Raw genomic sequence first — 27,450 nt, forward strand, 5'->3', positions numbered from 1 at the left:
GAGAGAGAGAGAATAGCAAACACATACTAAACCAAACCAAACAAAAACAGAAAAAAAGAAAAAAAGAAAAAGGAAGGAGGAAACCTCTCTTTTTCTTTCCTTTCCCTGTTTTTTTTAATTTTTATTTTTTTAATTCTTGATTTTGTTCGTAGCCAACTCGTCCTCAATGCCTCTCTGAGCAGCAGCGAGCGAGCGAGCGGGAGAAGGCGAGACAGAGAGGCAGAAAAGAAGATGAGGATAATTTGCAGACAGCTTGTCTTGTTGTTTTCTGGCTTTTGGGGACTAGCAATGGGAGCTTTTCCTAGCAGTGTGCAAATAGGTAAGCGCTGCATTGGGCTGCGTGCGTGTGTCCAGGGGTTCAATCCTTTGCAAAGTGAGTTGGCAGGGAGGCTCTGAAGGTAGTTTGCAGATGTCTCCTCCAACACCATCCCATTTCCTTGCCTTCACGGAAAAATCCGCGTGTGTTTGTGTATATGTGCCTCCTTGTGTGTGTGCATACATACATACATAGATAATGCGTGCGCGTGCGGTAGGGAGGATGCTCGTCTCTTGCAGAACTCATTCCAGCTCCGGAGTGCAGGATCCGTACGGAAGGAGGAGGCTCGGAGTAATGCCCCTGGGCTGCTTCAACCCTGCTCCGGCACGCTATCGTCTGTGCTCCCCCCTCAGCCCCCCCCCTCCCCTCCCGTTTTTGCTTCGCTCCCAGAGGGATGGCGAGTTACGTGCACCGGAGGTTGCCGTAGCCAGCAGGGCTGTTGGGTAAAAGGACAACGCTGTTCTTTACCTTCTCATAGTTCGAAAGTTTAGGATTTTGTAGGTCTCTCCTGGCAGTCCTTGTGCCCCATCCTCACCGCTTTCCTATTGCCTCCTGCTTCCCACCTTTTGGACGTATTTCGGATGGGACGCAGCTATCTGAATTCTTTCCAGCTCAGCTCCACCACTGCATCATGTCTCGTGGACTTTAAAGATGCTACTAATCAGGCTGAGCTGCTCCCTGCCTGCACATGGCTGCAGAGGAGCAAAGTTCATTATTTTTCTGTTCAGTGCTGATCATCCAACATTGAGTTAGTATTTCTGTAGTGTTTGGTGGTTTGGTTTTTTTTTTTTTTTTTTTTAATCCGGAAAGCATCGTTGTCTTAACCAGTCTGCCACTTAATGTAAGAGGCTGTTGAGGAGCTGATTTACCAGTGTGCTCGGTATTAGGGAGATGGAGGCTAAACACTTTCAAAGGTCACTGTAATCATGACAGATCTGGGTATTTATGTATGAAAGGCTGGAAACTGAGAAGTCAGAAAAGAGGCATGAATGCATCAGGGAGGTTAAAATCGATTAAGGACAGTGATTTAAAGGCAGCGGTTGTGATTATGAATATGCTTAGTTCCTTAGCCATTAAAGTCTAAGGACATGCCTTACTGTGCCTCTCTGGGAAAGATAGTTGGTCGGTGTTACGAGATTGCAAGTAGCTTGCAAATAATTCATTCTGCTTCCTTTGCTTTTTGCCTTTTTTCTGTTTTTCGTAGGTGGTCTCTTCATCAGGAACACAGATCAGGAATATACTGCTTTTCGATTAGCAATTTTTCTTCATAACACCAGCCCCAATGCTTCCGAAGCACCTTTTAATTTGGTTCCTCATGTAGACAACATTGAAACAGCTAACAGCTTTGCTGTAACAAATGCCTGTAAGTAAATACTCCATTGATCTGACCACCTTATGGATAAATTGCAGTGGAAATAACAGGAAACCACATCATTATCTTGCATTGCAAATACATCAGTAAGTCTGTCTTCAGTATAGATACCCTTTGCAGAAGAGCAAAAGGGGCAGCAATCCTTGTTAGTTTCTAACTGGAGCAAAATCCCCTCGGCTGCCTTCTGCTGACTAACCTGATGTGACATTTACTTTAGTGTTATTACTGTAGTTTCTTGCTTCCCAGTTTCTATGGAGATGAATTTTGTCATTGTAAAGAAAAATTATGAATGTCTTGATCAGTCTGTAAACCTTACAGTTATTCTTCTTCACTTTCGGGTATGGCATGCCATGGATGTAATTGAAAATACACAATAATATTTGTGCTCACAAATGCTTTTGTAATGGCTGGAAAGGAGACAGGGAAGCAGTGGTGTGCAAGATAATATATCTGAGTTCGTTGATGCTGCAGTTGATCTGGTGATGTCACTTGAGGCAGCCCTGCTCTTATATTCTAGGTTGTAAATGTCTCTTATCATCTCGTAATGCATACATCCTGTGGATATGTCTCTATGCATCCATACATTGGTGCCAAATCAAGTTAGTATCTGATCTACTTGATTTCACAGACCACCTCAACTGGAACAAACACTCCCTTCCTACTACGTATTTTATACACACACACGTACGCACACGCAGATGCACATATACCATGAGAGGAAAAAAAAAAGAAACAGCCTTACCAAATGAGGTAACGTTTGCTTCTTGTGTGTGTGTGATAAAGCGGGAGTATAATTAGCTGAACTTCTGTTTTTTCCTTACCTCAGGGTCTTTAGCCTTGGTTAAAACACATGCTGGATATTGCTTGATCTTTAAAAGTGGCATAGCATTATTTCTATTTAGCTTCAAGTGTGTCAGACTTACAAAATGGAATTCATTTTATTATATAAGACAGTGGGGTGTAGTGTGGCAGAGCTGAAGACTGTAGTAGAATTACTACTTTGAAGTCCATATTTCAGAATCCTATAGGTTTTCCTCTGTGGCCTTTAAGTTTTCAAATCCCTCCTCTTCATTCAAGAGTGAATTGCTTCTGGAAGTAGATGCCTTAAGCAACATTGCTGAGTGAGTTTAAAATAGAAACATACTGGAGGTTTTACTGTTCATCATGCCTTTAAAAAAAGTACTGTGCTTTTCTACTTTCTCAGCCATCTCTGTGTCGCTTTTTAATATGTAAACATGCAATGTACTGTGCAGTTCTCATATATAATATACTAAATGCTAGCTAAATTTATTTAGATGTCTTCGGTACTCCAAATTTCAGATGACCTTGCCACCTTATTTAGCAGGGAAAGCTGATGAGCTGCCAAAATGGCTCTATTCATTTTATGCAGGAAAGATTGATGTCCCATTAAGTGTGAGTCCTGTATTAAGCAATGTATTAGTTGTGTTCAGTGTGAAAATCAATATCAAATTCCATAAGGAGAAAACATTTCAAAAGGTGCTCTGAAACTGGGAGGAATCATATCTATACAGGTGTAGTTCATTGAGAAAACATTGCAATGCATGTCAACTTTTTTCAGTTCTTTTTTCAACTGATTATATATTCCAGACTAATGACATAGTAGCTTTTTTGAAAACTTTCAATGAAAGAGGAGGGGACTAACAATTTTGTATATTGAAATCAGTAATTTTAGATTAAGACAATTATTTTAGATTTTGCCTATGCATCCACTTCTATCAGATAATTTCTGAGACTATTGTTAGTTTTTGGATCAAGGGTATTGCGCAGTGTTTCTGTTTGAATGCTAGTGAATAATTCTCATTTGCATACATTTAAAATTGTTTAATACTGACCCACTTCTCTGTGTAAGACTAACACCATAGATTCAATAAGGCTTTGCCTAAATCTCTCCTCATTTAGACTATTTGCAACAGATTCTTCTCTGTAATGCCAACCAGTTTAGGTTATGTTTACCTTGCATTGTTTTAACTCAGGAAAACCAGTCCCCTTATACTTGCTGTCCTTTATAGAATAGTGATGCATAACTTAATCCCTTTTGGTAACTGAACAGTTTCAGTTCCAAAGAGTTTAATGATTCAGATACCATGAATCTTTACAGTATGGGAGGAGGCAAAGAAAGAGGGGTAAAGTAAATGAATGTGTGTGTATGCTCATAAAATCCTGCAGATGCCTGTATTAAATAGTTGTAATCCTACAGGCCTTATTTAGATCTGTACTTCCCACTTGAACCAACATATATTTTTGCATGATAGCAGTTTGTATTTCTTTCGCGTTTTGCAGTATTGTGCCAATAATCCAACTGCTGCTTGTTGTTTTAAACAATTTAATACCAAAGAATATTTTTCAAACAACAAATCTTCTAATAAAATGTAGAAAAACTGACTGACAACTGAATGAACGTATTGCATGTCCCTTAAGCTAAATATGAGCAGAATCCTGAAAAAATCAATTGTCTGATAGCTGGAGGACACTGACTTCCATGTGATTGAATTTGCTGGCTTGACAGAGGCTTCTAAAGCACAGATGTGTGAGATTTTCTAACCTAATTAAAGAACCCCCCCACCATCAGCTCTGAATTAAGTGATTTCATGGCAATATGAAATGATAACTTTTTGCTGAACCGCTGTGAAACAGTGGCTTTGGAGCTTGCAATTTGTGTAGAAATTGCTCAGCGCACACATACCCACATACACAGTACAAAAGCCTTAAAGCTGCTGTACTGAAATGAATATTCATGTGAGTTCAAGCATAAAGCTCTGAGACATGACCAGTTACCTCTATTTCTGTTTCCGTTTGCTGCAGAGGTTACTTGTGATGATTCAGGACCTGGACCCTTGTGTGTGTTAGGGACAGTAAACAGCCTATTTCAAAGGATTGTGGATGGCATATTAGCAGGCAACTGACTGCAATGTTGGAAAAACTTGAATATTTTTTCTTTTAGCTAGATAAAAACACATATCCAAATGTTCACGCAGGAGTACTTTTGAAGCTGCAATCATTTTGTATATTCAGTTGGATACCTATTTGATTCTTATGCATTTTTGCATTCTTTAAACAGAGCCAGAACATTTGTATTTTTTGTTCAAAATTGTGAATGCATATGAAACAGGTTGCTTAAGCAAATAGACTCTATTGTAAGTTTGCAAAACTGATCTGGTCTACATCAGTTTGGAGATACTCCTCTTTCTTTCCCCTTCCTACTTGTGTGTTTTATTTAAACTCTGTTCGTTTCTTTTGCACTGCATACATTATTCAGAGAATCTCTCTTACTGACAGAGAGCGCTGAAATTATTGCAAAACATGAATAGTACAAGATTCTTACTCATCAGAACACAACACACCAGAGCTGGAACATTTAACTGTTGGCATACACTGGTTTGCACATTATAAGTAGGAAATTCCGCTTGTGATTGGAAGTCTACCTTCAGCTTGGTTTCAGATGTTGCAACAATGCATTGATTTTTGGACAGGATTACATATGTTTATTCTTCAACTGAATGCAAAATAATTTTCTCTACTCCATGCACCATCTATATTACATTAGTATATCTCAGCAATGCAGACAACATTAAAAGCTGCTTGCACACTTTTGAGGGGCAGCTCTATAATTTTGCAAAGAGCTATTTGTCTTCTGGCTCTTGTCTTGTGGTTAAGAAATTTTCTGTTGAAGTTTCAAAAATCCTTAATGTATAACCAATCTTGCAGTTCAGGTACAGGATTAGACTAAACGAGGAAGAGAAGAGATCAATTCAAGTCTTTTCATCAGTGTGAAGCTTTTCACTTTGAGTCTAACTTCATGTGTATTCTGAGATGAATGTATTCCCAATAATTTTAATGTGAGGTAACTGAGAGACTTCCCTTGCTTTACCTTGTGCACAATTCAGTTCTTACCAGGTTTTAATTCCAGTAGATGCAAAATTCCAAAGTAAAACTTTTTTTACATGTCATTTGACATTTGGAATAACTTTCCCCTTTTCCAAGTTAGTCGCTTTGACTTTTATGCCCTCCAAACTCATGCGGGGTTGATGACCTGAAATCGGAGGGCCTGATTTTGCCTTCTCAGCATGAGTACAGTTTCAGAGTGAGATCCCCTGAGGTCAGTCAGCCCTGAGGACAGACAGGAACCTCCTTTGTCACCTTGCCCTCTCTATGGGTTTGTCTCTCAGCCTGTGTTTGCTAATGAGGGGAGAGGCAATGTCATTTTGGAGTTAACTTTTCTGCTGAGACATTACAAAAGCTGAGGAAATACACTCAGATGTAGTATTGCCTTTATATCGTGACTGTCATTTTATTTAGAGCAGTTTCAACTTTGATTTGCTAAGCTGCATCATAATGAGATTTTCATTAAATTTGGTTATTAATTCTGCTTTATAATTAAAACTCTATTTAGCAATAGGAGTTCAACCTTAGTTTAATAATCAGTGTCATTTACAACCATGGTGTTCTTTATTTAGAAAGTGAGATTTCACACAGCTGAGTGGTATTTTGCTATCAAGAGCAATACAGTATTCCCAAGGATGCAGCTTGGAGTATATTGAGACTTACCATAAAGGCATACCATATAGTCAGGTTTGAACTGCAAAAGCAAATAGTGTGCCAGTTGGCTAGAAAAATGGAACTGGATTAAATTGTACCCTTCTAAAACAGAATCGATTACCAAAACTCATTTGAAGTGAGTGTTTAATACATGGAGTTTATCTAAAGCTAGACCCCAGTTATTGAAAACAATTTTTCTTAAAATGTCTATTATTAGCACTTGCTGATGGAATCAAACAATATATGTGTACTTGGGTGTCATTTGCTGACAGGATTCTCTATGTGTTTAAGCTGTATTTTTAAATCTATATTCAAAGAGTTTCATAGCTCTAAATGTGATCCTTGTAACTAGCTTTACAGCAGAGAGAAAGTAAACCATCAATAGTCCCAATCCATCAGGGTCTGGATTTAATATTCAAGGGTATTACTGGGGAAAATAAATGCTGGACCATTGCTGAAATACAGTCAGATTTCTTCAGTGAAATTCAGAACATGCATTTCCCTGGCATGAAATAAAGGCTTGTGTTCTAGCGTGTTACTGGACTGGTTAAAACTGTAAACTCAAAAGATTTATTATAGGCTACAGAAATAATCTTTATTTCAGGGAATTAATAACAAAGTTTTGTGGTTTTTTATTCCTCCTACAGAAGCCAATGCAAGTGGAGTACTTCTTGTGCAGGACAAAGCACTTCAACAAGTAAATTAAATTGATTTAATTCAGCTTTATCATTGTAATCTAAGTTTCTATGCTAATCAAAATAGCTCATGCATTTCATTTTTAGGTCTTGATTGTTTTGAGACTTGCTTGTTCATGAGAGGAAGCCATCTGCTTTGGTTTCTTAATGGTTGTGCAGATTCAGAATGCAAGCAGGTAAAGTTCTTTGGATTTAAACATGTTGGACCAAAATAATATTTTCTCATAATTCTTACTCCTTAATAGATTACAGAGTTATAGAGGATGAAATTTGTGCTAGTGCAAAAGTGAAGAACCCTGTATGATGGCAGGAGGGTTGGAACTAGACTATCTTTGAGGTCCCTTCCAACCCTAACAATTCTATGATTCTATGATTGCACCAGTGTAATTCGAAGAAAAAATTACTTCCCCTCTGTTTTTCCATTCCTCTGGGTAACTGGCTTGAGGCAAAGCTTTTATACTAGTGCAGCACCAAGTTTGCTTCTGCAATTTAGGTGGGCATACCTATGCCAAAGGTATGTGCTGGGACATGAAGTCAAACTAGATAATTTATTCCTGTGTAAATCAAGAATTGTTCTTCTAATTTGGGAAAATAAACGTACTCAAGTACCTTTTCACAATGTTTTGTTTGGATATTTTGGTGTTGCTTTACTTTTTCTTAGGAGTTTTATTATCTTCTTCTATCTGTTGTGGGTTCTTACATAACTTTCTTTCCCCCGTTTTTTTATTTTAAAGATCATACTGATTTTTAAGTGTTGATAAGGATTCAGTTGATTGTCAATGCACTTAAGGGTTGAGTACTCTTAAAAATTATCTACCATCAATGTTAGTTTTCAGGCACCCAAGTTCAAATAGAAAGGTTATCTTAAGAGCCATTCTAGTGTTTTCCTGAGTACTCAGCAGCACCTGCCTTCCCAAGGGGAACTACTCTGTACAGAGCAGTTATCTTTGTAACAGTGCATGGGTCAACTCTTGTCTAAATGGTGGTCTTGTGGGGACATAGTCCGAGAGGAGATGGTTAGTAACTTGCTGCACTGCTTAGACATACATAAATCTCTGGGGCTGGGTGGCATACATCTGAGGGTTCTGAGAGAGCTTGTGAAAGTGCTCACCAAGTGACTTTCCATCATTTACCAGCAGTCCTGGCTAAGTGGGGACGACCCAGCTGACTGGGGATTGGTAAACATGACACCCATCTACAGGAAAAGCTGAAAGGAGGACCCAAGGATCTACAGACCTGTTAGTCTGACCTCGGTGCTGGGGAAGGTCAAGGAGCAGGTCATCTTGAGTGCTATTACGCAGCATGTGCAGGGCAACCAGATGATCAGACCCAGTCAGTGTGGATTCATGAAGGGCAGGTCCTGTTTAACTAACCTGCAACAAGATGATCTGCTTAGTAGCCATTCTTTACTTGGACTTTAGTAAAACCTTTAACACTGTTAGCACATCATCCTCTTGGGGAAACTGTCTGCTTATGGCTTTGATGGGTGGATGCTTTGCTGGGTGAAAAACTGGCTGATTGGTGAGGCCCGAAGAGTGGTGGTAGAGTGGTGGAAGTTAAATCCAGTTGGTGGCTGGTCACAAGTGGTGTTTCCCAGGGCTCAGTTTTGAGGCCAGTCTTACTTAATCTTTATCAGTGATCTGGATGAGGGGATTGAGTGCTCCCTTAGTAAGTTTGCAGACAGCACTAAATTGGGTGGGAGCATTGATCTCTCTAAGATAGGAAGGCTCTGCACAGGTACCTGGAACATGCTGGATCCATAGGCCAAAGTCAATTGTATGAGGTTCAAAAATCCAAGAGCTGAATCCGGTGCTTGGATCACAATAACACCATGCAGTGCTATAGGCTACAGAACGTCTGGAGAGCTGCCCATCGGAAAAGGACCTGGGGGTGCTGGTTGACAGCTGACTGAACATGAGCCAGCAATGTGCCCAGGTGGCCAAGAAGGCCAATGACATCCCAGCCTGTATCAGTAGTGGTGGCTTGTCCTCGGCACTGGTGAGGCTGCACCTCGAATACTGTGTTCAGTTTTGGTCCCATCACTGCAAAAAGGACATAGAGTTGCTGGAACATGTCCAGAGAAGGGCATCAAAACTGGCAAAGGGCTTGGAGAACAAGTCTTAGGAGGAGTGGCTGAGGGAACTGGAGTTGTTTAATCTGGAGAAGGGGTGGCTGAGGGGAGACCTCATTGCTGTCTACAACTACTGAAAGGAGGTTGCAGCAAGGTGGGTGCTGATCTCTTCCCTGGTATCAACTGATAGAATGAGAGGAAATGGCCTGAAATTGTGCCAGAGGAGGTTTAGATTGAATATTAGGAAAAATTTCTTTACTGAAAGTGTGGTCAGGTGGTGGAGTTACCTTCCCTGGCAGGGTTCAAAAAGAGACGTGGCACTTCAGGACATGGTTTATTTTCTGTGGTGGTATTAGGTCAGTGGCTGGATTCGATTATCTTAGAGGTCTTTTCCAACTGATTCTATGATTCTGTGAAATAGTAGGATCAGCTGTATTATAAAGTGAACAGGTTCTCATTCTTTTGTCTCATAACTTGATTTTTTGAAAGTATTAAATTGCTTAACTCCTGTTATTTAGAAACAAAACAACATATGTTTAGAAATTGGACCCCTGGTACATAATTACCTATTTTAAAAGAATGCCATTTGGGCTACTTTTTTCTTGTGCTCCACAGGCTATTTCAGTGTTATATGCAGCCATTGGTCCTGAAAAATGCAGTCTTGTGCAGTACCTTTCTGTATTCTAAAGTCATGGACAACATAAGCATGACTGCAGGGATTTTTTCTGTAAATACAAATAGAGCACAAGATAAACAAAAAGCGCTTACGCTTTCATTAGCTTATTTATTAGATTCTCTGCAGGGAAAGGCTTTAAACACTTTGTGGAGACTGATATTAAATATATCAGCCTTTAACTACTCATAACAGTTCCTCTGTTTCTCGCTTGGAGACCCTCTGTGGGGTAGATTCTGTACCATTTCTGCATGCACATCCTTCCTGTTGCTTTTGTGGTGTATTTGCATAGTGGTCTCTTAAAGCCATAAAACTTGAACTTCATTTTTATTGGCATATAATGTTTTCCTACAATTCAGGTATGCCTGATGAATAGCCATCAAATAGGCATTTTTAAGAAGGTTCACAGGTAGTGAGAGTTAATTGTAAAGAATTCAGACTTTTATGCTTTGTTTGCCTCAGCTTTCATATCTATTTCTAAATGCCTATGGAATTTGCATTTTCACAATGTGGTGTAAAAGGTACATGTGTTAGTATTAGAAATTACTACAAAATTTTTAGGAAGTGTTGTACAAAATGTTCTGGTTTTGTTAATTTTATTCAGTTATGCTGTGCTGTTACGAGTTATGCTTCTTTTTGTTACAGATTTCACTGATGTCACATAGCTTTTTCTTGTTTTTTAGTAGTAAGGTCAGATCTGTTTCTCCAGTGAGCAGAATGATTCCTGCAATAGACATATTCAAGGCAGAGACAGGGTAAAGAGAGGGAATTCCTGTAGAGCAAAGAGATTACAAAATGTAGTGTATTATTTGTCTGCAAATGATTCCTGTTCGACTTTAATATTCCTGACGTACAGTAGCAGTATTTCATGGTATTAATTAATGCGAGGTATAGGTCTGGATGGTGCTGTGTTCAGGTCTGGAAAACATTACTGAATATAAGTGAAAAATACTTTATCAAGCACAGATAGATTTATGTAAAATTCAGGAGTAAAAAGCTGTTTTTTGGGGTTTTTTTAAAGCACATGCACATCAGTACACTTAGCCCCTTATTCCCTTGTCTACACTCATAGGGAAAAAAGGAATGAGACTTTAAAGACCTGGCTGAATGGAGAGCTTTGGCTGGAACTCGGGAACAAAAGGAGAGTTTAGGACCTTTGGAAAAGAGGATGGGCCACTCTGGAGGAGACACAGTGAAACTATGCAGAGAAAAAAATAAGAAGGGCCAAAGGGCAACTAGAACTCAATCTAGCTATTGCCATAAAAGATAATAAAAAAAATGCTTCTCTAAATATATTAGCAACAAAAGGAGGACTAGGGAGAATCTTCATCATGCAGGGGATAACATAGTGGTAAAGGATGAGAAAAAGGCTGAGTTGCTTAATGCCACCTTTGCCTCAGTCTTTAATAGCAGGACTACTTATTTGCTGGGTAGCCAGCCCCTCGAGCTGGAAGACAGGGATGGGGAACAGAAGGAGACCTTCATAATCCAAGAGGAAATGGTGAGTGACCTGCTGAATCACCTAGACATATACAAGTCTGTGGGGCCAAAAGGATTACACCCAAGAGTGCTGAAGGAGTTGGCAAATGTGCTTATCAAGCTTTCATGACTTATCATCAGTCCCGGCTAACCAGGAGTTTCCGGTGGAATGTAGATTAGCAAATGTGATGCCCATCTACCAGAAAGGCTGTAAGGAGGATCTGGGGAAATACAGACACATCAAGTCTGACCCTGGTGCCAAAGAAGGTCATGGAACAAAGCATCTTGAGTTGCCATAACACACCATTTACAGGGCAATCAGGCCCTGTCAGCATGAGTTTGTGCAGACCGGTTCCTACTTAATGGATTTCATCTCCTTCTATGACAAGGTGACCTACTTGGTGGGTGAGGGAAAGGCTGTGGGTGTTGTTTAGCTGAACAGTAAAGCCGTTGATACTGCTCCTCACAGCATCCTCATGAAAAAGGTCCTATGCCTGAATGGGTGCACACTGTGCAGGATCAAACGCTGGCTGGATGGTCAGGCCCAGAGAGTGGTAGTGAATGGAATTAAGTCCAATTGACAGCTGGTCTGAAGTGGTGTTGCCCACAGCTCTGTGCTAGGGCCCATTTAATATCTTTAATATCTCTAAAGATGATCTTGATGAGGAGATTGAGAGCACCCTCAGTAAGTTTGCAGATGACACCAAGTTAGGAGGCTAGGAAAGCTTTTCAGAGAGTGTTTCTAGAGTAGGGCAGCAAAGCTGGAGAAGGGTCTTGAGGATAAGTCTTATGAGAATTGACTGAGAGAGCTGGGGTTGTTTAGTCTGAAGTAAAGGAGGCTGAGGGGAGACTTTATTGCTCTCTACAACTTCCTCTGCAACCTGAAAGGAGGTTGTCGAGAGCTGGGTGTTGGTCTCATAAGTCACAACTGGCATCACGTTATGCTGGGGGTAAGGGGGGTTAGGTTAGACATTATGAAAAACTTTGGTACCGAAAGGGTTATCAAAGGCTGCCAGGGAAGTGGTAGAATCAACCTCCCTGGATGTATTTAGAAGTGGTCTATATGTGGTGCTCAAGGATATGGTGTAGTAGTGGCCCAAACAGAGTTGGACTTTATGGTCATGAAAGTCTTTTCCAACCACGGTGATTCTGTGACCCACAGAGTCAGCAGAGTCACGTAGGATCTTCTATTAGTGATTTCTTCCAGGTTTTTTTTGTGAATCTGTCCTGGATCCAGATCATTGCTAACAAAGGCCTCCAGCCTTGGTCATTTCCATTCCTTTATACTGAGAAAAGTGTTTAAGAATGGACTTTTCAAAACCACTGCAGCTGGGAGGATAATTTCCTTTGAAAATCGATAACCACGTGCTCTTGGCTGACTCAGGAGTTCTTTTCATTTCTCCTCCAAGTAGAAAGCAGAAGCCAGGTAAGATGCTGGCTCTTGGGGCTGTTCATGCATCCTATTAATGCAGTCTCTGTATCTAGCAGTTTGTGTGGCCTCCAGCTGAGAGCTGGTCAAGGGGCTTTCTTTCCTTTTTTTTTTCAAATCAGTATCCTTGATCAGTGTTTCTCATGGGTGGTAAAAGCAATATGACAATACTGTGATACATTATTATATAGATAAGAATTGAAGTTGCTCTCTGGAAGCACAAGCAAATGTCCAAGGAAGAGACCATAAGAGGACATTGGCATATTGGGAGGACATACATCTGAATCTGCTGCAGGATTACATATGCCCCATGAAACTGTGTGACTGGCAAGTCAGGAGTAGTGCCATATGAAAGTGATCCACGTTACATGTCCTTACAGATGACACAGAAAAGATGTGCAAGCAGTCTGGTGGGATGAAATGTTGTCTGATGGATGTAAGCATCAGTACTTCAAAGAAGAAAAAGTAAAGGTCACCAAAATAAATAGGAGAGCTGACAGTATATAATAGTATTCACAGATTATCATGCTCTAAGGCTAGATCGGACCATTTTGATCACCAGCTCTGACCACAAGATGCATGTCAGCCAGCCTCAGTTAGTTTTTCTATCTAACCCATATTTTTTTTCCAAATAAATCCAGTGTTGAATCAAAGACTGAAAGAATCATGTGTAAATTGTCATGCGATCAACACATCATTTGGACTCATCACCTACTGTCTTTATCTGTGTTGAATGTAGGAGTCATACAGAGCAGGCAAGCAGGAAAAAAAATGCCTACTGGGTTTGTTGTTGGTCTTTAATTTAGAGAAATACCATAATCAGCATGATTAGCATCCAGTAACCATGATTGTGCAGCTCCCAGAGCCCCCTGAGGTTTGTTTTGGCTGGTTGATACTGCATCTTGCCCATGCAGAAGAGCAGTGTGGAACACTCTTAATAGCAAAGGTTGTGCCACAGCAAGACATACAAGGACTGACTGGGGCCTTTCTCAAGTTCCTTTCAAAAATACTTGCAGTGGACATGGTGGGTTTTTCCCTTGTCCCAAGAAAGAACATCTCCTAACCTCACAACTGGGAGTATGGCTTGAAGCAACAGCAATACAAACTTGGTAAATATCTTCAGACTATTAAGTATGTTTTTGCTAACAAATGTATGCTAATACCTCCTATTTGTATTCACAGGCTCCTCTACTTATGAACACAAGTGATTGGTCATATATGTTACACATATTTCACTTTCTCTGAGCCACAGAGAATGTGAATGTCTTTCTGCTTTCACCTGGAGGGTTTAAGCTATTGTTTTAAGATACTAAGAATTACTAATTTAGCTTTGGAAGTCCCTGGCTTCATCTGCTTTTTGTGTTGGAGGAGGTGGCAGCCCGAGCACAAACATGACGATGAATGAGATTTAATGCACAAGACTGTTTGCAGAAAGCAAAAACTTGAATAAAAGAATACAAGAAGTGCTAGCATAGCTGTCTTTGAAGATCTGTTATGCTATTATGAACAGTATACATATGTGGAAAGAGTCCCCTATAGTATAAGTCATTAAACCAAGGAGAAATAGTAAAACAAGACCTCAGTAATTAATTGTGGTATACTAATATCTGTACTTGCAGCATCCTGTTTACTACTGCTCCACCCATTAAATGGTTTGCTGAAATGATTTATTATACAGGTATTGCTAAAATCAGCTAGAAAACAAGGTCGTTTAAGATAACTAACTCAGAAAAATAGCAGGCACAGTTAATGCAAATGTATGTGTGCAGTATATAATTGGTGATATTTAGTCAGGCATTGTGTGTGATGATTTGGAGCCCAGCAAGGAGGTGGGTCTGCAGCAGTTCTTCAGACTTAGATGACACAGATTGCCTCAAGTAGAGAATTGAATGAGTTTGAGACCTTGTGCATGAAGTTCCTCTTCACCCTTCACTTACACTTGGTTGGGTGGGAGAAGGTGTTCAAGGTACAGCAGGAGCTGTGCATTATTCAGTGTTGGGAAAGGACTTTTCTGAGAGCATATGAAGGACTTATGCAGCACTGCTTGTTGCATGGGGAATTCTCAGCTTCTCTGCTTCTGAAAAAAGAGCAGGAAGGTGTGACTGGTGGTTGTGAGGTAGGGATTGTAGCTGGTGTGAGCTGGTGTGATCTTGAAAAACGTGTAAGGTGGGCATGTGATTGTGCTAAGCTGATAATTTAGTGTGGAGGGTGAAAGAATGACTAGTCCATATATCCAGTAAAGTACAATAGGAGTTAATAGACATGGATGGGCTTAAGACTGAAAAATGCTGCTTAAAGAGACAGCAGGAAAATTCTGTTCTCTTACATCAGCTGTCTTCCTCACCCTTCCTGCTCTTTACTGTTCTGTGCCTCACCTCTTCATGAAAAGAATGATAACAGTCTGAAAGAAACACCACCAGTGGAAGCATTGGACATGGTGCTTCGCAAGCTCCACTCCACTGGAGAAGTGGGTGAATGACCCTTTCTGCCCCACACCAAGGGACAGGCTGCTGTGGGTTTGGCATGTGTTATTAGCGCCTGTAACATATAAATTACAAATAGTCATCAGCTTAACTACTGCAGATGAAGAAAGGAAAAGGACAGAGCATAAAACTTTTGTTTCTTTGATATGAACAGAAAAGAAACTACAACTTTATACAACCTCAGGAAAGCTGTGCCTTTTTCCATCTTGTTTTACTCCTTCCAGCCTGCCGTAGACTCCATCATGGTCAGTACTTTAAGGAAGTGAATGGAAGGAGGGAATGGTGGTGTTGTACCACAACATACAGTTTATACAGATGAATTGGTTTGCCTTCCTTCATTCTTCTCTGAGTTCCTGACAGATGTTGAAGGACTCCTGTATTTTTATTTCCTGATGAAAGCCCCAGAAAACCCATCATTCTTTCAGTTACTGTTTATGATGGGGATCTTTTGCTGGCAGGCAACAGTTTCATACCTTAATCACATTTTCTTTGTCAACCTTTCACATATTGTGCTAAATGGGAGACTAGCAGAAAATCCTTTGAGCAATTGCAGTAATAGGATAATAATAATCATTGCAGTTCTTTGCACTTATGTAGTGTCTGTGAGATCAAAATGAGATTCAGCATAACATTAGCCATTTGAAAAGGTGTGGATATCCCTTGCCAGAGTCATCACCTTCTGAAATTGCTCTCCCTGGCCTCAGCTTCTTGTTCCCTTATCTTTGGTATGATCAAGCAGGGCTGTTGAACAATTGACTGCATAAATAAAGTTGTGAAAGAGAATGTGAGTGAGGGGACTCAGCAACATGGAGAAAGTTTTATTCCTGTGTGTGGCTGTGAAAGACAGGAGAACATTAAAGAGTAAAATCTCTCCAGTTCAGAGGGAGAATGCTTACATAAGGCATTTTTTTTTCCTGACTGCACATCATGCAGATCTTAGGAGCATTAGTGAGAGGTAAATGCGTGCAACTGAAAATGTAAAACACAGGTGCAGCTTTAAGCCTGTTGATTTCTTAAGATGTGCATTAAGATAATGCACTTCCTTCTTACCTGTTCCTGTCTGTGGAACTATTATCTGCAAACTGTTGGGTTCTTGGTACAGTAAGGTAGCAATTTCTGTCTGCTGAAATAAAATCCTTTAAGGCCTTTTCTTGGCCCCTCCAAAAGTGCTTCACACTTAATTAAAATTGTGAAGTTCAATGTCAGTCTTTGAATACATTGTACCTATTGTTAGTGCCGTGATGGTTAAGTTCCTTAGGGGTGTATGTGGCCATAATAACCTGGTGCCATAGTTTATTCAGCAAAGTGATTTAAAATCCTAGATGTTATTTTCTTTTTTTGGTGCTGCAGCCTGTAACGTTCCATGTTAAGAATACAGAACAACTTTTAGTGGGAGCCCACCGCTTTTCTCACCTCTCTCTGAGGTGAGATGAAATCATCCAAAACCTGTCAGAAGACAGCAGACTGATTGCCTACAGCTGAGGCATGGGTGACTGAAAAAGTTGTGTTTGTCACCTCAATTAACGTGGCTATCCTGGTACTTGACTTCAAGAGAGCAAATGATGTCTCAGATTTCCTAAAATCCAGGATGTGCCACAGTTCTAGCCCCCTAGTACAGCCAGTTGTAATGCATAGTAGACCTCCGTGGAGGGCAACCTGGATGTAGCCATTCCCATGTCTGTTTTGATCTAATTCTCTGGAAGTTGTCACATGACAGTGGTCCCAAAAGATTGCAGCAGAGATTTGCTGAAGTGTCTTACGTTTCTGCCACTCCATTGTCTGCCCTGGTAATTGCATATCCATGTGGCTGTGCCAAAGACGAGAGGAGAGCAGAAGAGATGATGTCTGCAAACCTGGTATTGCTGGGGCCTTTGTCTCCTGCACCTACACCTCACCCATGAAAGTCCCTATCCTGGAAGGGCACTGATCTCTGTTCCCTTTTTCCAAGTGAACAAAGCTACACAAGGAGCAAAACAAGGGTACAACTTACATTAACAGGGTCACAGGATGTCAGGGGTTGGAAGGGACTGACCCCCCTGCCAGAGCAGGACCATATAATCTAGTGCAGGTCAGACAGGAATGCATCCAGACGACTCCACAACCCCTCTGGGGAGCCTGTTCCAATGCTCTGTAACCCTTACTGTAAAGAAGTTCTTCCTCGTGTTGAGGTGGAACTTCTGTGCTGTAGTTTACATCCATTGCTCCTTGTCCTTTCACAGGGCACAAGTGAGAATAGGCTGTCCCCTCCCTCTTGACACCCAGCCCTCAGATATTTATAAACATTTACTAAATCCTCTCTCAGTCTTCTCCAGACTAAAAAGCCCCAGGTCTCTCAGCCTTTCCTCATAGGGCCTGTGCTCCAGTCCATTAATCATCCCTGTAACCCTCTGTTGGACTCTCTTGAGTAGATCCCTGCCCCTCCTGAACTGGGGAGCTCGAAACTGGATGCAGTATTCCAGGTGTGGTCTCACTACGGCAGAGTAAAAAGGGAGGAGAACGTCCACTGACCCACTGGACACACTCTTCGTAATGCACTTCAGGATACCGTTGGCCTTCTTGGCCACATGGGCACATTGCTGTCCCATGGATAATTTGTTATACACCAGGACTCCCAGGTCCTTGTCCACGGGGATGCTCTCTGGCAGATCGCCTCCTAGCCTGTACTGGTGCAGTTTATTATTCCTTCCCAGATGCAGGACTCTGTACGTATCCTTGTTGAACCTCATTAAGTTCCTCTTTGCCCAGCTCTCCAGTCTGTCCAAGTCTTGCTGAATGGCTTCACAGCCTTCAGGTATATCAGCCAAGCCTTCCAGTTTCATCTTGTCAGCAAACTTGCTGAGAAGGTGCTGTCCCATCATCAATGTCATTGATAAAGATGTTGAACGTTCTTCTCCTCCAGGGCCTCCTGTACATGTTTATGACTTATACCTTTGCTCTGGCTTTCTCACACATATCTGCAAGAGAATTTGACCAGCAGTTTAATTTTTGGAACCCAGACAGTTTGTTTCTTAGAATTGTTACTTGCATCTCAAATTACGTGCTTGGTTAAATGTTTGTCACCAAAAAAGGAGTTTTGGGATGTTAGGAACAGATCATTGAGGCTATACTACAGCATTTTAGGATGGTATCTTAGGTTGGACTGCAGAGTTTTCTTTTAAGTTTTCTAATTTGGCTTTATGTTGACAACTGTAAACATTTGGGAGACCCTTTCCATGCATAGAATTTAAGTGACTGGCAGGGCAAATCCCAATTTTCCATTGGAAACATAGATAGGATTTAATTTACTTGGACCAAGTTGTTCTTCATTTCTGATTGAAAACATTGCCCAGAAGTCTGGGTAAATGCATGTAGCTAAAAGAGAGCTGTCCTGTACATGCATTTTTATATTTCTTTCAGCTAACTCAGTGATCGAAATACTAAATCTAACACTCAGACAGTTTTTGGATTTATGGCAGTCCCTGAAGGACTTTGACTTACAGTTATTCTTATAGGTAGTTTTTTAAACTTATGACAGAAATAATAACTCTGTGGTAATATTTGCCCTATTGCTTATTTAGAACACTGTGTGTGAAAACAGAAAAACAGAGCCCCTGGAAATTCCTGGGGCAAAGCTTTGGCTCAGTGGTTTGCTGTCCCTCACAGTGTGAGGAAGCGAGAGACATTTCAGAGACTTTAGACAATCTTCAGAATTGCAGAGTTGTAAAACCAAAGTGAGACTTGGCCCAGAGCAGCAACTAGTATATCTAGCTGTATTTTAGGTGCTCTACATATCTCTTTTCCACTTAATGTTTTCCACTGTTTGGGAATGTGATGGGTGGACCACGAGATGGATTAAGAACTAGCTTGATGGCCGAACCCAAGGAGTGGCTGTCAATGGGTCCATGTCCCAGTGGAGGCCAGTGACAAGCAGAGTCCCTCAGGGATCAGTCCTGGGACCAGTCTTGCTCAACATCTTTGTTGGTGACATGGACAGTGGCACTGAGTGCACCCTCATCAAGTTTGCTGATGACACCAAGCTGTGTGGCGCAGCAGACACGCTGGAGGGAAGGGATGCCATCCAGAGGGACCTGGACAGGCTGGAGAGGTGGGCACGAGCCAACCTCATGAGGTTCAACAAGACCAAGTGCAAGGTCCTGCATCTGGGTCGAGGCAATCCCAAGCACAACTACAGGCTGGGCAGTGACTGGCTGGAAAGCAGCCCTGAGGAGAGGGACTTGGGGGTGCTGGTGGATGAGAAGCTCAACATGAGCTGTCAATGTGCACTTGCAGCCCAGAAAGCCAACCAGATCCTGGGCTGCATCAAGAGCAGTGTGGCCAGCAGGTCAAGGGAGGTGATTCTCCCCCTCTACTCAGCTCTGGTGAGACCCCACCTGGAGTACTTAATCCAGTTCTGGAGCCCCTATTCCAAGAGGGATATGGACATGCTGGAACGTGTCCAGAGAAGGGCCACCAGGATGATCAGAGGGCTGGAGCACCTCTCCTATGAGGACAGACTGAAAGAGTTGGGGCTGTTCAGTCTGGAGAAGAGAAGGCTCTGAGGTGACCTTATTGTGGCCTTTCAATATCTGAAGGGAGCCTACAAGAAAGCTGGGGAGGGACTTTTTAGGCTATCAGGTAGTGATAGGACTAGGGGGAATGGAATAAAGCTGGAATTGGGGAGATTCAGACTGGAAGTGAGGAAGAAGTTCTTCAGCATGAGAGTGGTGAGAGTGTGGAATGGGTTATCCAGGGAGGTGGTTGAGGCCCATGCCTGGAGGTGTTTAAGGCCAGGCTGGATGAGGCTCTGGCCAGCCTGGTGTAGCTTGAGGTGTCCCTGCCCATGGCAGAGGGGTTGGAACTAGATGATCCTTGTGGTCCCTTCCAACCCTGACTGATTCTATGATTCTATGAATGTGTGCAGTGGAATCATTTAGGGAATTGTCTCTGTCCCACTTCAACTCAGGATGATGATGATCTTCAGCAGTCTGTTGTACCCTGCTCCATGCTCTGTTGTTGTTTGCAGTATCGCCCAGAACACACCCTGGATCTCAAGAGGTTACAGCAGTTCTCTTGGGTCTAGGCAGTAATAAGGGCATCCTCTAAAAATAAGAATGGGCAGCTGGAGACAAATGGAGTCAAGTCTCACTGAACTGCCATATGTGGTATTGCCCTGCCTTCTCCCTTCCCTCTTGGGCCGTCACATCCACCAAGCTTTATGAAGGGAACCTGCCTGTTAAATCAGAATTTATATCAGGGATGTTCAGGCTGAGGTCACTTTTTCACTGAAGCAATGTGAAAGTTAGGCATGTTTATCTCAACGACTAGAAACTAACTTTTGTGTATACCTGTGTCACCAAAGAGCTTTCTCAAAAGGGACTGCTGTAGTCAGTGGCTTTTGTTTTAATTTGATCTGTAGTCAAACAGACAAATGGTGATCTGAAGAAAAGCCCGTCTGTAGTCAGGGCAGCAAACGTCTTTATGTTAGTGTTCCTCTAACATTCCTGTCTTCGTAAGAAGAGGATTAGTGATGCGATAAGGAGTGAGCAAGATGAGTGGCTTTCAGATATGTTTGGGATGACGTCTTTGCTGTGTTGTTTATTTTGCTTTTGTGGTTTGTTTTACTTTGTTTTATCTTGCATTCAAAAGTATGAACCAAGAATCTTCCATATAAATACTACAAATCTTAAAATAAATTAAAGCTGTGAAGTAGGTGAACGTGAGCAAAGCTGGTACTTTCCATTTCAGTGAGGCACACCAGGGAGGTGTTGTGTTGGATTAATGCTGTTTCACAGGTCATTAACGGCCTGTGGAGGAGCTGCCGCCTCACTGCCACCCTGAGAAGTGGCGGTGTGCCCATGCAGGGCTTGTGGCGACCCTCACTGCGGGATGCTGGTGTCCCTGCCACTACCAGCCCAGCCCGGCTTGGCTTCAAGAAGGGGCTTGCACGCATCCGGGTAGTGGACGGGGCTGTTTTTAGGGTAGGGACAGGGTTAAGCTCATAGGATTGCACTAACACCATGTGGGCTGCAGCTGTTGGAGAATATTGGAGCAAAGCCGCACTAAGCTCCGCGCCTGCCCTGCTGAACAGTGGCCACCTCCGGGGCTGGCTGCTGTGGGCTGGGGTCCAGACATGGAGCTGCATGGTGCGGGCTCACCTGCATCCTCACAGGGAAGGGGGCTGGGCAAGCGGGGTTGGAGAGGACATCAGCTGTTCTTCCACAGAGGTTAGGAGCCTATAAACACTGATTATTACCAGCCTCAGGCTTACTGCAGTGAATATTGTCATTAAAAGCTCAATTGCAACCACTAATGTGAATATAAGTGACTCCAAAAATAGATGATTTCAAAGGAAAACTTTTAATAAGCAAAATAGCTAGTGTTTGTGTTTATGCCATGAAATTATGTGAGGTTTTTCCCTTGCTCTTTAGGGTTAATAGACTGTGGCTGTGTCATAAGAGCATGTCTGCTAAGTGTTTCTAGCAAGACTCCTTGAAATGCTGCCAGAAGACCTGGAGAGCTGCATACCTTGCTTTTAACACAGAGTGACAGCTTTGCATCGCACATCGTGCCACTGCATAGCAAATACTAAATTGTAATTACCAAATATATTTATAATTCATTAATAGGAGGTAGACAAATAGACTGGAATGGCTTTGTGGTGCAAGTAAGATAAATGGAAGATAGTGCACAGATAATAGGTGCTGGAGTAGAGCATGTGGAATTTTTCTTTCTTCCATTTTGTCTTGCTGCAGCTATTTTGCTCAAACTCCCGAAGTTGTTCCAGGAGAAGGCACTGAAAATAGGACAAGTGTACATCCACTCAGAATTCTGAAACTGAATCTTAAGTAAAATGTGAACTGCTGAACACAAAACCTAAGGAAGCTGCCCTAATATTTTGTTATGTTCTATGGCAAATATTTCTCTAGTTACATCAACACCCATTTAAACTTTGGTTGTATTGAATAAAATATTTCTTAACGGTGCCCCTTCCGGCCTTTCTTGAATAAATATGTAAGTGTAATTGACTTAATGATAAATATTCCTGGAACTGGTTATCAATTTAGATAGTATGACAGGTGATATGTTTTTGATTTAATGACTTAAAACCATGTTTAGGTAATGAACTTTGCACAGTCTTTCTCTTGTAAACATATAATCATCTACTTCAGCAATTCTTTTTCAAGCTAAATTAAAAGTAGCATGTGAGAAATGTAATGTATATGCAATTTATCACACACTCAGCCGTAACTTGAGTCTAGATAGCAGAGTACTCTTATTACCTAACCATCAGACCAGCTTTAGAGGAGTAATCAGCTGTGTGAAAATGATGAGTATCTAATTTTGTATCATTAGAGATAATTGTAATAGCTGGGTATGGTTTTAACCAAAAGGTGAATAAATGGCACCTGTGCAATATATATGTCCATAGTTTGAAGCATCAGTTTAAATTAAAGATGGGAAATAGAAAATGCTGCTCTTAACACCCTTTTTGCTTGTGAAGGTGTCTTTAGACACTGATGAAAACAGCATTTGATACAAAGCACGAGTTGTGTGTAGGGTTAGTAGCACATATGTGTTACAGTGCTTCTAAATGTAATGATTCTTCAGCTGACTGGACCAGGAGTTGGCCAGGAGGCTCTTTGGCCCCCACCAGCCCCCCGCACCTGAGTGTTAGGAGAGCCTAAGGAAGCATGAACTTCGTGGGGGGGAAACATATAAAGCCAGCAGTTTACTGTTTGTCTTGCACTCTAGTTGGGAACATAATTCATGGTTAGGAAGGGGGCAGCTTTGAATAAAAAATATTCTTTCTCATTTTAGAAAGTTTGGAAAGGTCAGGAGCATGAGATACCTGGTTCCCAGTGGAAGCAAGACACCCCAATGCATACTGTGAAAGCACCTGCTTATAAAATGATGTTCAGAAGCATTCCTCAGTATTTCACTTACGGCTGGTATTTTCCCCAACTGAAAAAAAAACCATGTAAGCACTTTAGACTTCTTCAGTATTTTTCATATGATAATTTTAGAAGTTGTTCTACTATTCAATAAATAAATTTCTGAACATTACACAACTTAGAATATGAAAAGATTGTTTCAGTTGCTGCTCAGATGAATTTACTTTCTGTGTGCTCTAATGGGTCAGGAGAGCCTACAAGAAAGCTGGTGAAGGACTTTTGAGGGTGTGAGGTAGTGATATGTCTAGGGGAGGAGGAGAGATTTAGATTAGATGTCAGAAAGAAGTTCTTCACCATGAGGATGGTGAGATACTGAAACATGTTGCCCAAAGAGGTGGTGGAAGCCCCATCCCTGGATGTTTTTGAGGCCAGGCTGGATGTGGCCCTGGGCAACATGATCTAGTGGAGAGTGTCCCTTCCCATGGCAGGGGGGTTTGGAACTAGATGATCCTTGAGGTGCCTTCCAACCCTGACAATTCTGTGATTCTGTGAGAGCTAAGCAGAGCAAAGGTCCAAAGCAAGACTCAAGTCCTCCATTCCAGGCAGTCTGTGCAGGTGGGGTGAAAATGAAGATCTCTAACTCTTAACACCAGGCAAAATTCAGCAGCTAGTGTCCATGAGGAGAGCTCCCCATTGCTGCTACCACAGAGAACAGTAGCTATCTGTGCTATTTTCTCCTAGTCAGGGGTTTAGGGCCTGATTTCTATCAGTGGTGTGTTGAGGACATTCACTGGTCCATCAGCCAGGAAGGTAATGGGAGATGCTATTGCTCAGTTTCTGAAAAATAGGGCTCAATTTTCCTCTCAATTGAATCACTATGTGTCAAAAGCAGTTTATTTTTTCTGGGGGGAAAAAAAAAGGTTTCTGCTGGAGCACATACATACGTTCACCCAATTATAGAATCGGTAATTACATAAAGTGACTTTAACTATCAGCCTCTGTTTAAATTTATTTTGTAAAATAAATAGAATCAGCCAAACCTCTTTTCCTTTACAGTTTCTAGAACAGCTGGAAATTTCAGAAAGATTCAATGCCTAGTTGTATATGCTGCATGTGCAATGGCTTCTCCTAGGCACATATATGTGGCAGAGTGACTCTAGGCCCAGTTTCTAGCAGCTTGATCATCTATATAACAAAGATAGAAATTTCATTTTGTCTAGATGTTCTCCTCAGCAACAATCTGTTATTGTAAGAACCAAAAATACACAAAAAATTAAAGGGAAATCAATGATATAAACTATTCAGTGCAATAATTATTTCATGGCATGTTCCTATTCCCCGTTTCTGAGAGTTTAAAGGGGCACTTTTACATTTAAGAAATGTAAACATAAATCATCAATGAAAAAATAAATGCACTGGACAGCCAACTAATAATAATCATCACTACATGGCCCATTCAATGTGAATGTAGCAATTTTGCTTGAAAAATGGGGTACAGATAGTATTGTTCTCCAAAGCCTGTATCATAGAAAATTTATTTTCATGCTTTTTCAAAAAAATATACTAAAGTCAAAGACATTGCAATTATGTGTAAAGTTAAGCATACTTCTAAATGCGTAGCTGAACAAGGTGTTCAAAGCATTTTCAGTGTTCTTCAGGCCAAAGCACAAGTACTTTACAAATAAAGAAGGAAAAGTAAAAAATGTTTGCTTGAGGCCAAGAAACCAGTTACCAGCAGGACCAGAAGGAACTGAATTTCCTGACAATCTTCTTGACAGCTGTGGAGCACAGTTCAAGAGCCGTTTACATATAAGTGTAAGAAGCTTCATGATGATTGTGTTTTATATTTGTCTTTATTCTCTGGAAAGGCTGCCTGAAAAATAGGACTTTTTTTTAAAAGAGCAAATAAACTATTACATTGCAATCTATTACTGGTATAAAAAAATAAATAGAAATTTATGCATATTTTCTTGGTTTTGTCCTACAGTATTTTCATGAACAAGTTTATAGCTGTAGCAATATGTTTCATTTTCTCTAGTACCATTGAAACTGTCATTTCATTTTAGTGTTTGGTTCACAACTGCTTGCTGGTTTATCATTGAGTTTAAGGTGCTGTGTTCTTGGAGCATGGAGTACATTTTTGCAAACAAAATCAATTCCCTGATTCTAAAGGGCAAGAACAGTTGCTGGGCTGTTGTTTTACTATTCTGTTTTAATTTTTCCTCTTAATAATTTATTAAATATGTAGGGTAAGTTTGTCATGCACCAATCTTTGCCTGAAAAAAAGAAAATTCTGAAAGTAACTCATCTGTTTGTGGCTGGCTTGTTGCTTAAGGAAAATTTATATACACACTGACTTTCTAATAACGATTGAAGTATGGGACCAATTGTTTCCAGAGAGTGGGATGAACTCTCAAGAGTTTTAGAAAGAATGGTGTAAATTAATTTATTTAATTATTTTTACTGCATTTCCCCAAGAATGTTTGTATGCAAGAGATTCAGAACAAATAAGCAAGTGGATGTGGTTTTTTTGCATGATGTGTGGTAGACCCATGAGGCTTTTTTCTGAAGAAAACTGAGGATGCATAAAGTTTGTGTGGATTCAACTACAGATTAGCTGTGCACTGGGGGAAGAGGTCCATGAGGCCAAACCTCTCAGAAACACCCAGCAGCTGTTAAATGAGTGCTGGGAGAATATTCAGGGGAAATACCTGGCCACTACTGGAGATAAGTGGACCCTTAGCCTGAGGCAAAATTGCCATTCATATTTTGGAGGCTATTTCCAGTCCTGTTGCAATTATAGACTCTTTATATAATACTGTGCTAAAAAGATACATGGTTGCAGATCAACATCTTTAAGCTGGCAAGACTGACCACTTAGTCTGGTGGTCTTGGAAGTGAGGACCACCAGGAAGTGCTGCTGATCCAGCTGTGCATCAGCCTTGGTACTAAACAATGGCATGGGAAGCAAAGATGGGACAGGCTGAGACCCAGTGAAACAATTAAATGTTCAACACACACGCTAGTATGAAAAGCCTCACAGGTATTTCCAGAGGAGAATCTACCCTTTCTACTCATAAACATCAAAGGATCTGTAGGGTAACTTACTAGGAACTGCAGCTTCTTCTACTTAAGGAAGGCATGGATAATTAATGATTTTGCGTTCTGATTAGAAAATTAACATTGCTAATGCTGCTACCAGATAACTGAATTTTAGTATTATAAAAGCCTTTTGAAATGCAGTTTGACGGAGCATATATCAGATTAAATTGGATTGATTATGGGAGTTTTGAAGTTGTTGATTTCTTTGAGAGCTCTGTTAACGAAGCATTATATTGTAACAGAACCCATTAATAGCACTGTTCTACTTAGCTAACAGCCCATTACCTTCCATAGGTAATAAAGCACACACGCCAGACGTCATAGCAAGCAAAGTAGGACAGGGGACCCCACGGTGTTCACTATAGATCTTAGGGTACAATTCTAATTTTGTGGTATTGTGGGGTCTCGTTTTTGTGGTCAGCTTGGGCTGATCATATTGAGTCCCACAGAAGTCTTGAAGCAAGATCCATGGTTTTGCAATGTCTATCAACATCAGTGGACTGTTGCGAGAATGAAAGGATGGTGCAGTGACAATGTGTCGGTGTGAGCTGAAATTCTCCCCCCCCCACCAACAATAACCAGGCTAGCTCAGTCTGGAAGCAAATGAAAAGCTGTATTTACAAGCAGAGTCTAAAATCTACAATGAAATACAATGAATATGTACAAATATACAAAATTCACAACATTCACAAATATATGCAATCAACAGAAAAGCACAACCGATCTCCCTTTGCTTCCCCCCAGGGGGACCCTCCCAAAGGGGCCTCTCTCTCTCCCAGGAGCTTCCCCCCAGACCCCCCTGGACAGAGAAGCAGAGTTTGTTAAGCTGAAAGTAAGAAGAAGAGAAGAAGAAACAGCAGCCAGACAGCCCAGCAACTGCCCCCACTGCAGAACGCAGAATGTGCAGAATGCCTACTTTGTTTTGGGTAATAGTTCTTAAACATTTCTATCTATACAATGGAAGTGTTAAGAACAATCAGTATTTTGCTTTCTTACACCCAATAGTGACTTATTTACATTCTTTCACTTTCTCTGTTCTGAACTTTGCAAGGAAAAATTAAAAAGACAGTTTCAAACCATCACAGACAATATTCTGTCTGTTCAAGGAACTAATGAAAACAGTTGACACACTGGGGCATGATAAGTGACTCTACCAAAACAGCAAGATAATTACCTACGTGCAGTTTTCCTGTTTCTTTTAGGTGGCATGCTTTTCTCCCTAGAGTCCAAAGCAACTGTGTTGTGCTCTGGAGTACCATGCAAGAAGGGAAAAATGTGCATTAAGTATTAATGTCTATAAATATCTGAGTGGTGGGTGTCAAGATGAAAGCGACAATCTCTTTTCGGTGGTGCTCATTAATAGGACAAGGAACAACAGATATAAGCTGGAACACAAGAAGCG

General features: G+C 41.1%; 1 protein-coding gene across 3 annotated transcripts in view; it reads left to right on the plus strand.

The window, feature by feature from the left end:
* The first annotated feature begins 231 nt into the window (after positions 1-231).
* Positions 232-27,450, plus strand: part of GRIA4 (glutamate ionotropic receptor AMPA type subunit 4) — a 238,161-nt gene continuing 210,942 nt past the window's right edge. For all 3 annotated transcript variants that reach the window (XM_054400655.1, XM_054400646.1, XM_054400662.1), the window contains exons 1-2: positions 232-319; positions 1,521-1,679. In XM_054400655.1, coding sequence (XP_054256630.1) covers positions 232-319; positions 1,521-1,679 — 247 coding nt within the window. The remainder of the gene's footprint in view (positions 320-1,520; positions 1,680-27,450) is intronic.

Source organism: Indicator indicator, chromosome 1 (assembly GCF_027791375.1).
Source record: "Indicator indicator isolate 239-I01 chromosome 1, UM_Iind_1.1, whole genome shotgun sequence".
In the NCBI taxonomy this organism is placed as follows: domain Eukaryota; kingdom Metazoa; phylum Chordata; class Aves; order Piciformes; family Indicatoridae; genus Indicator; species Indicator indicator.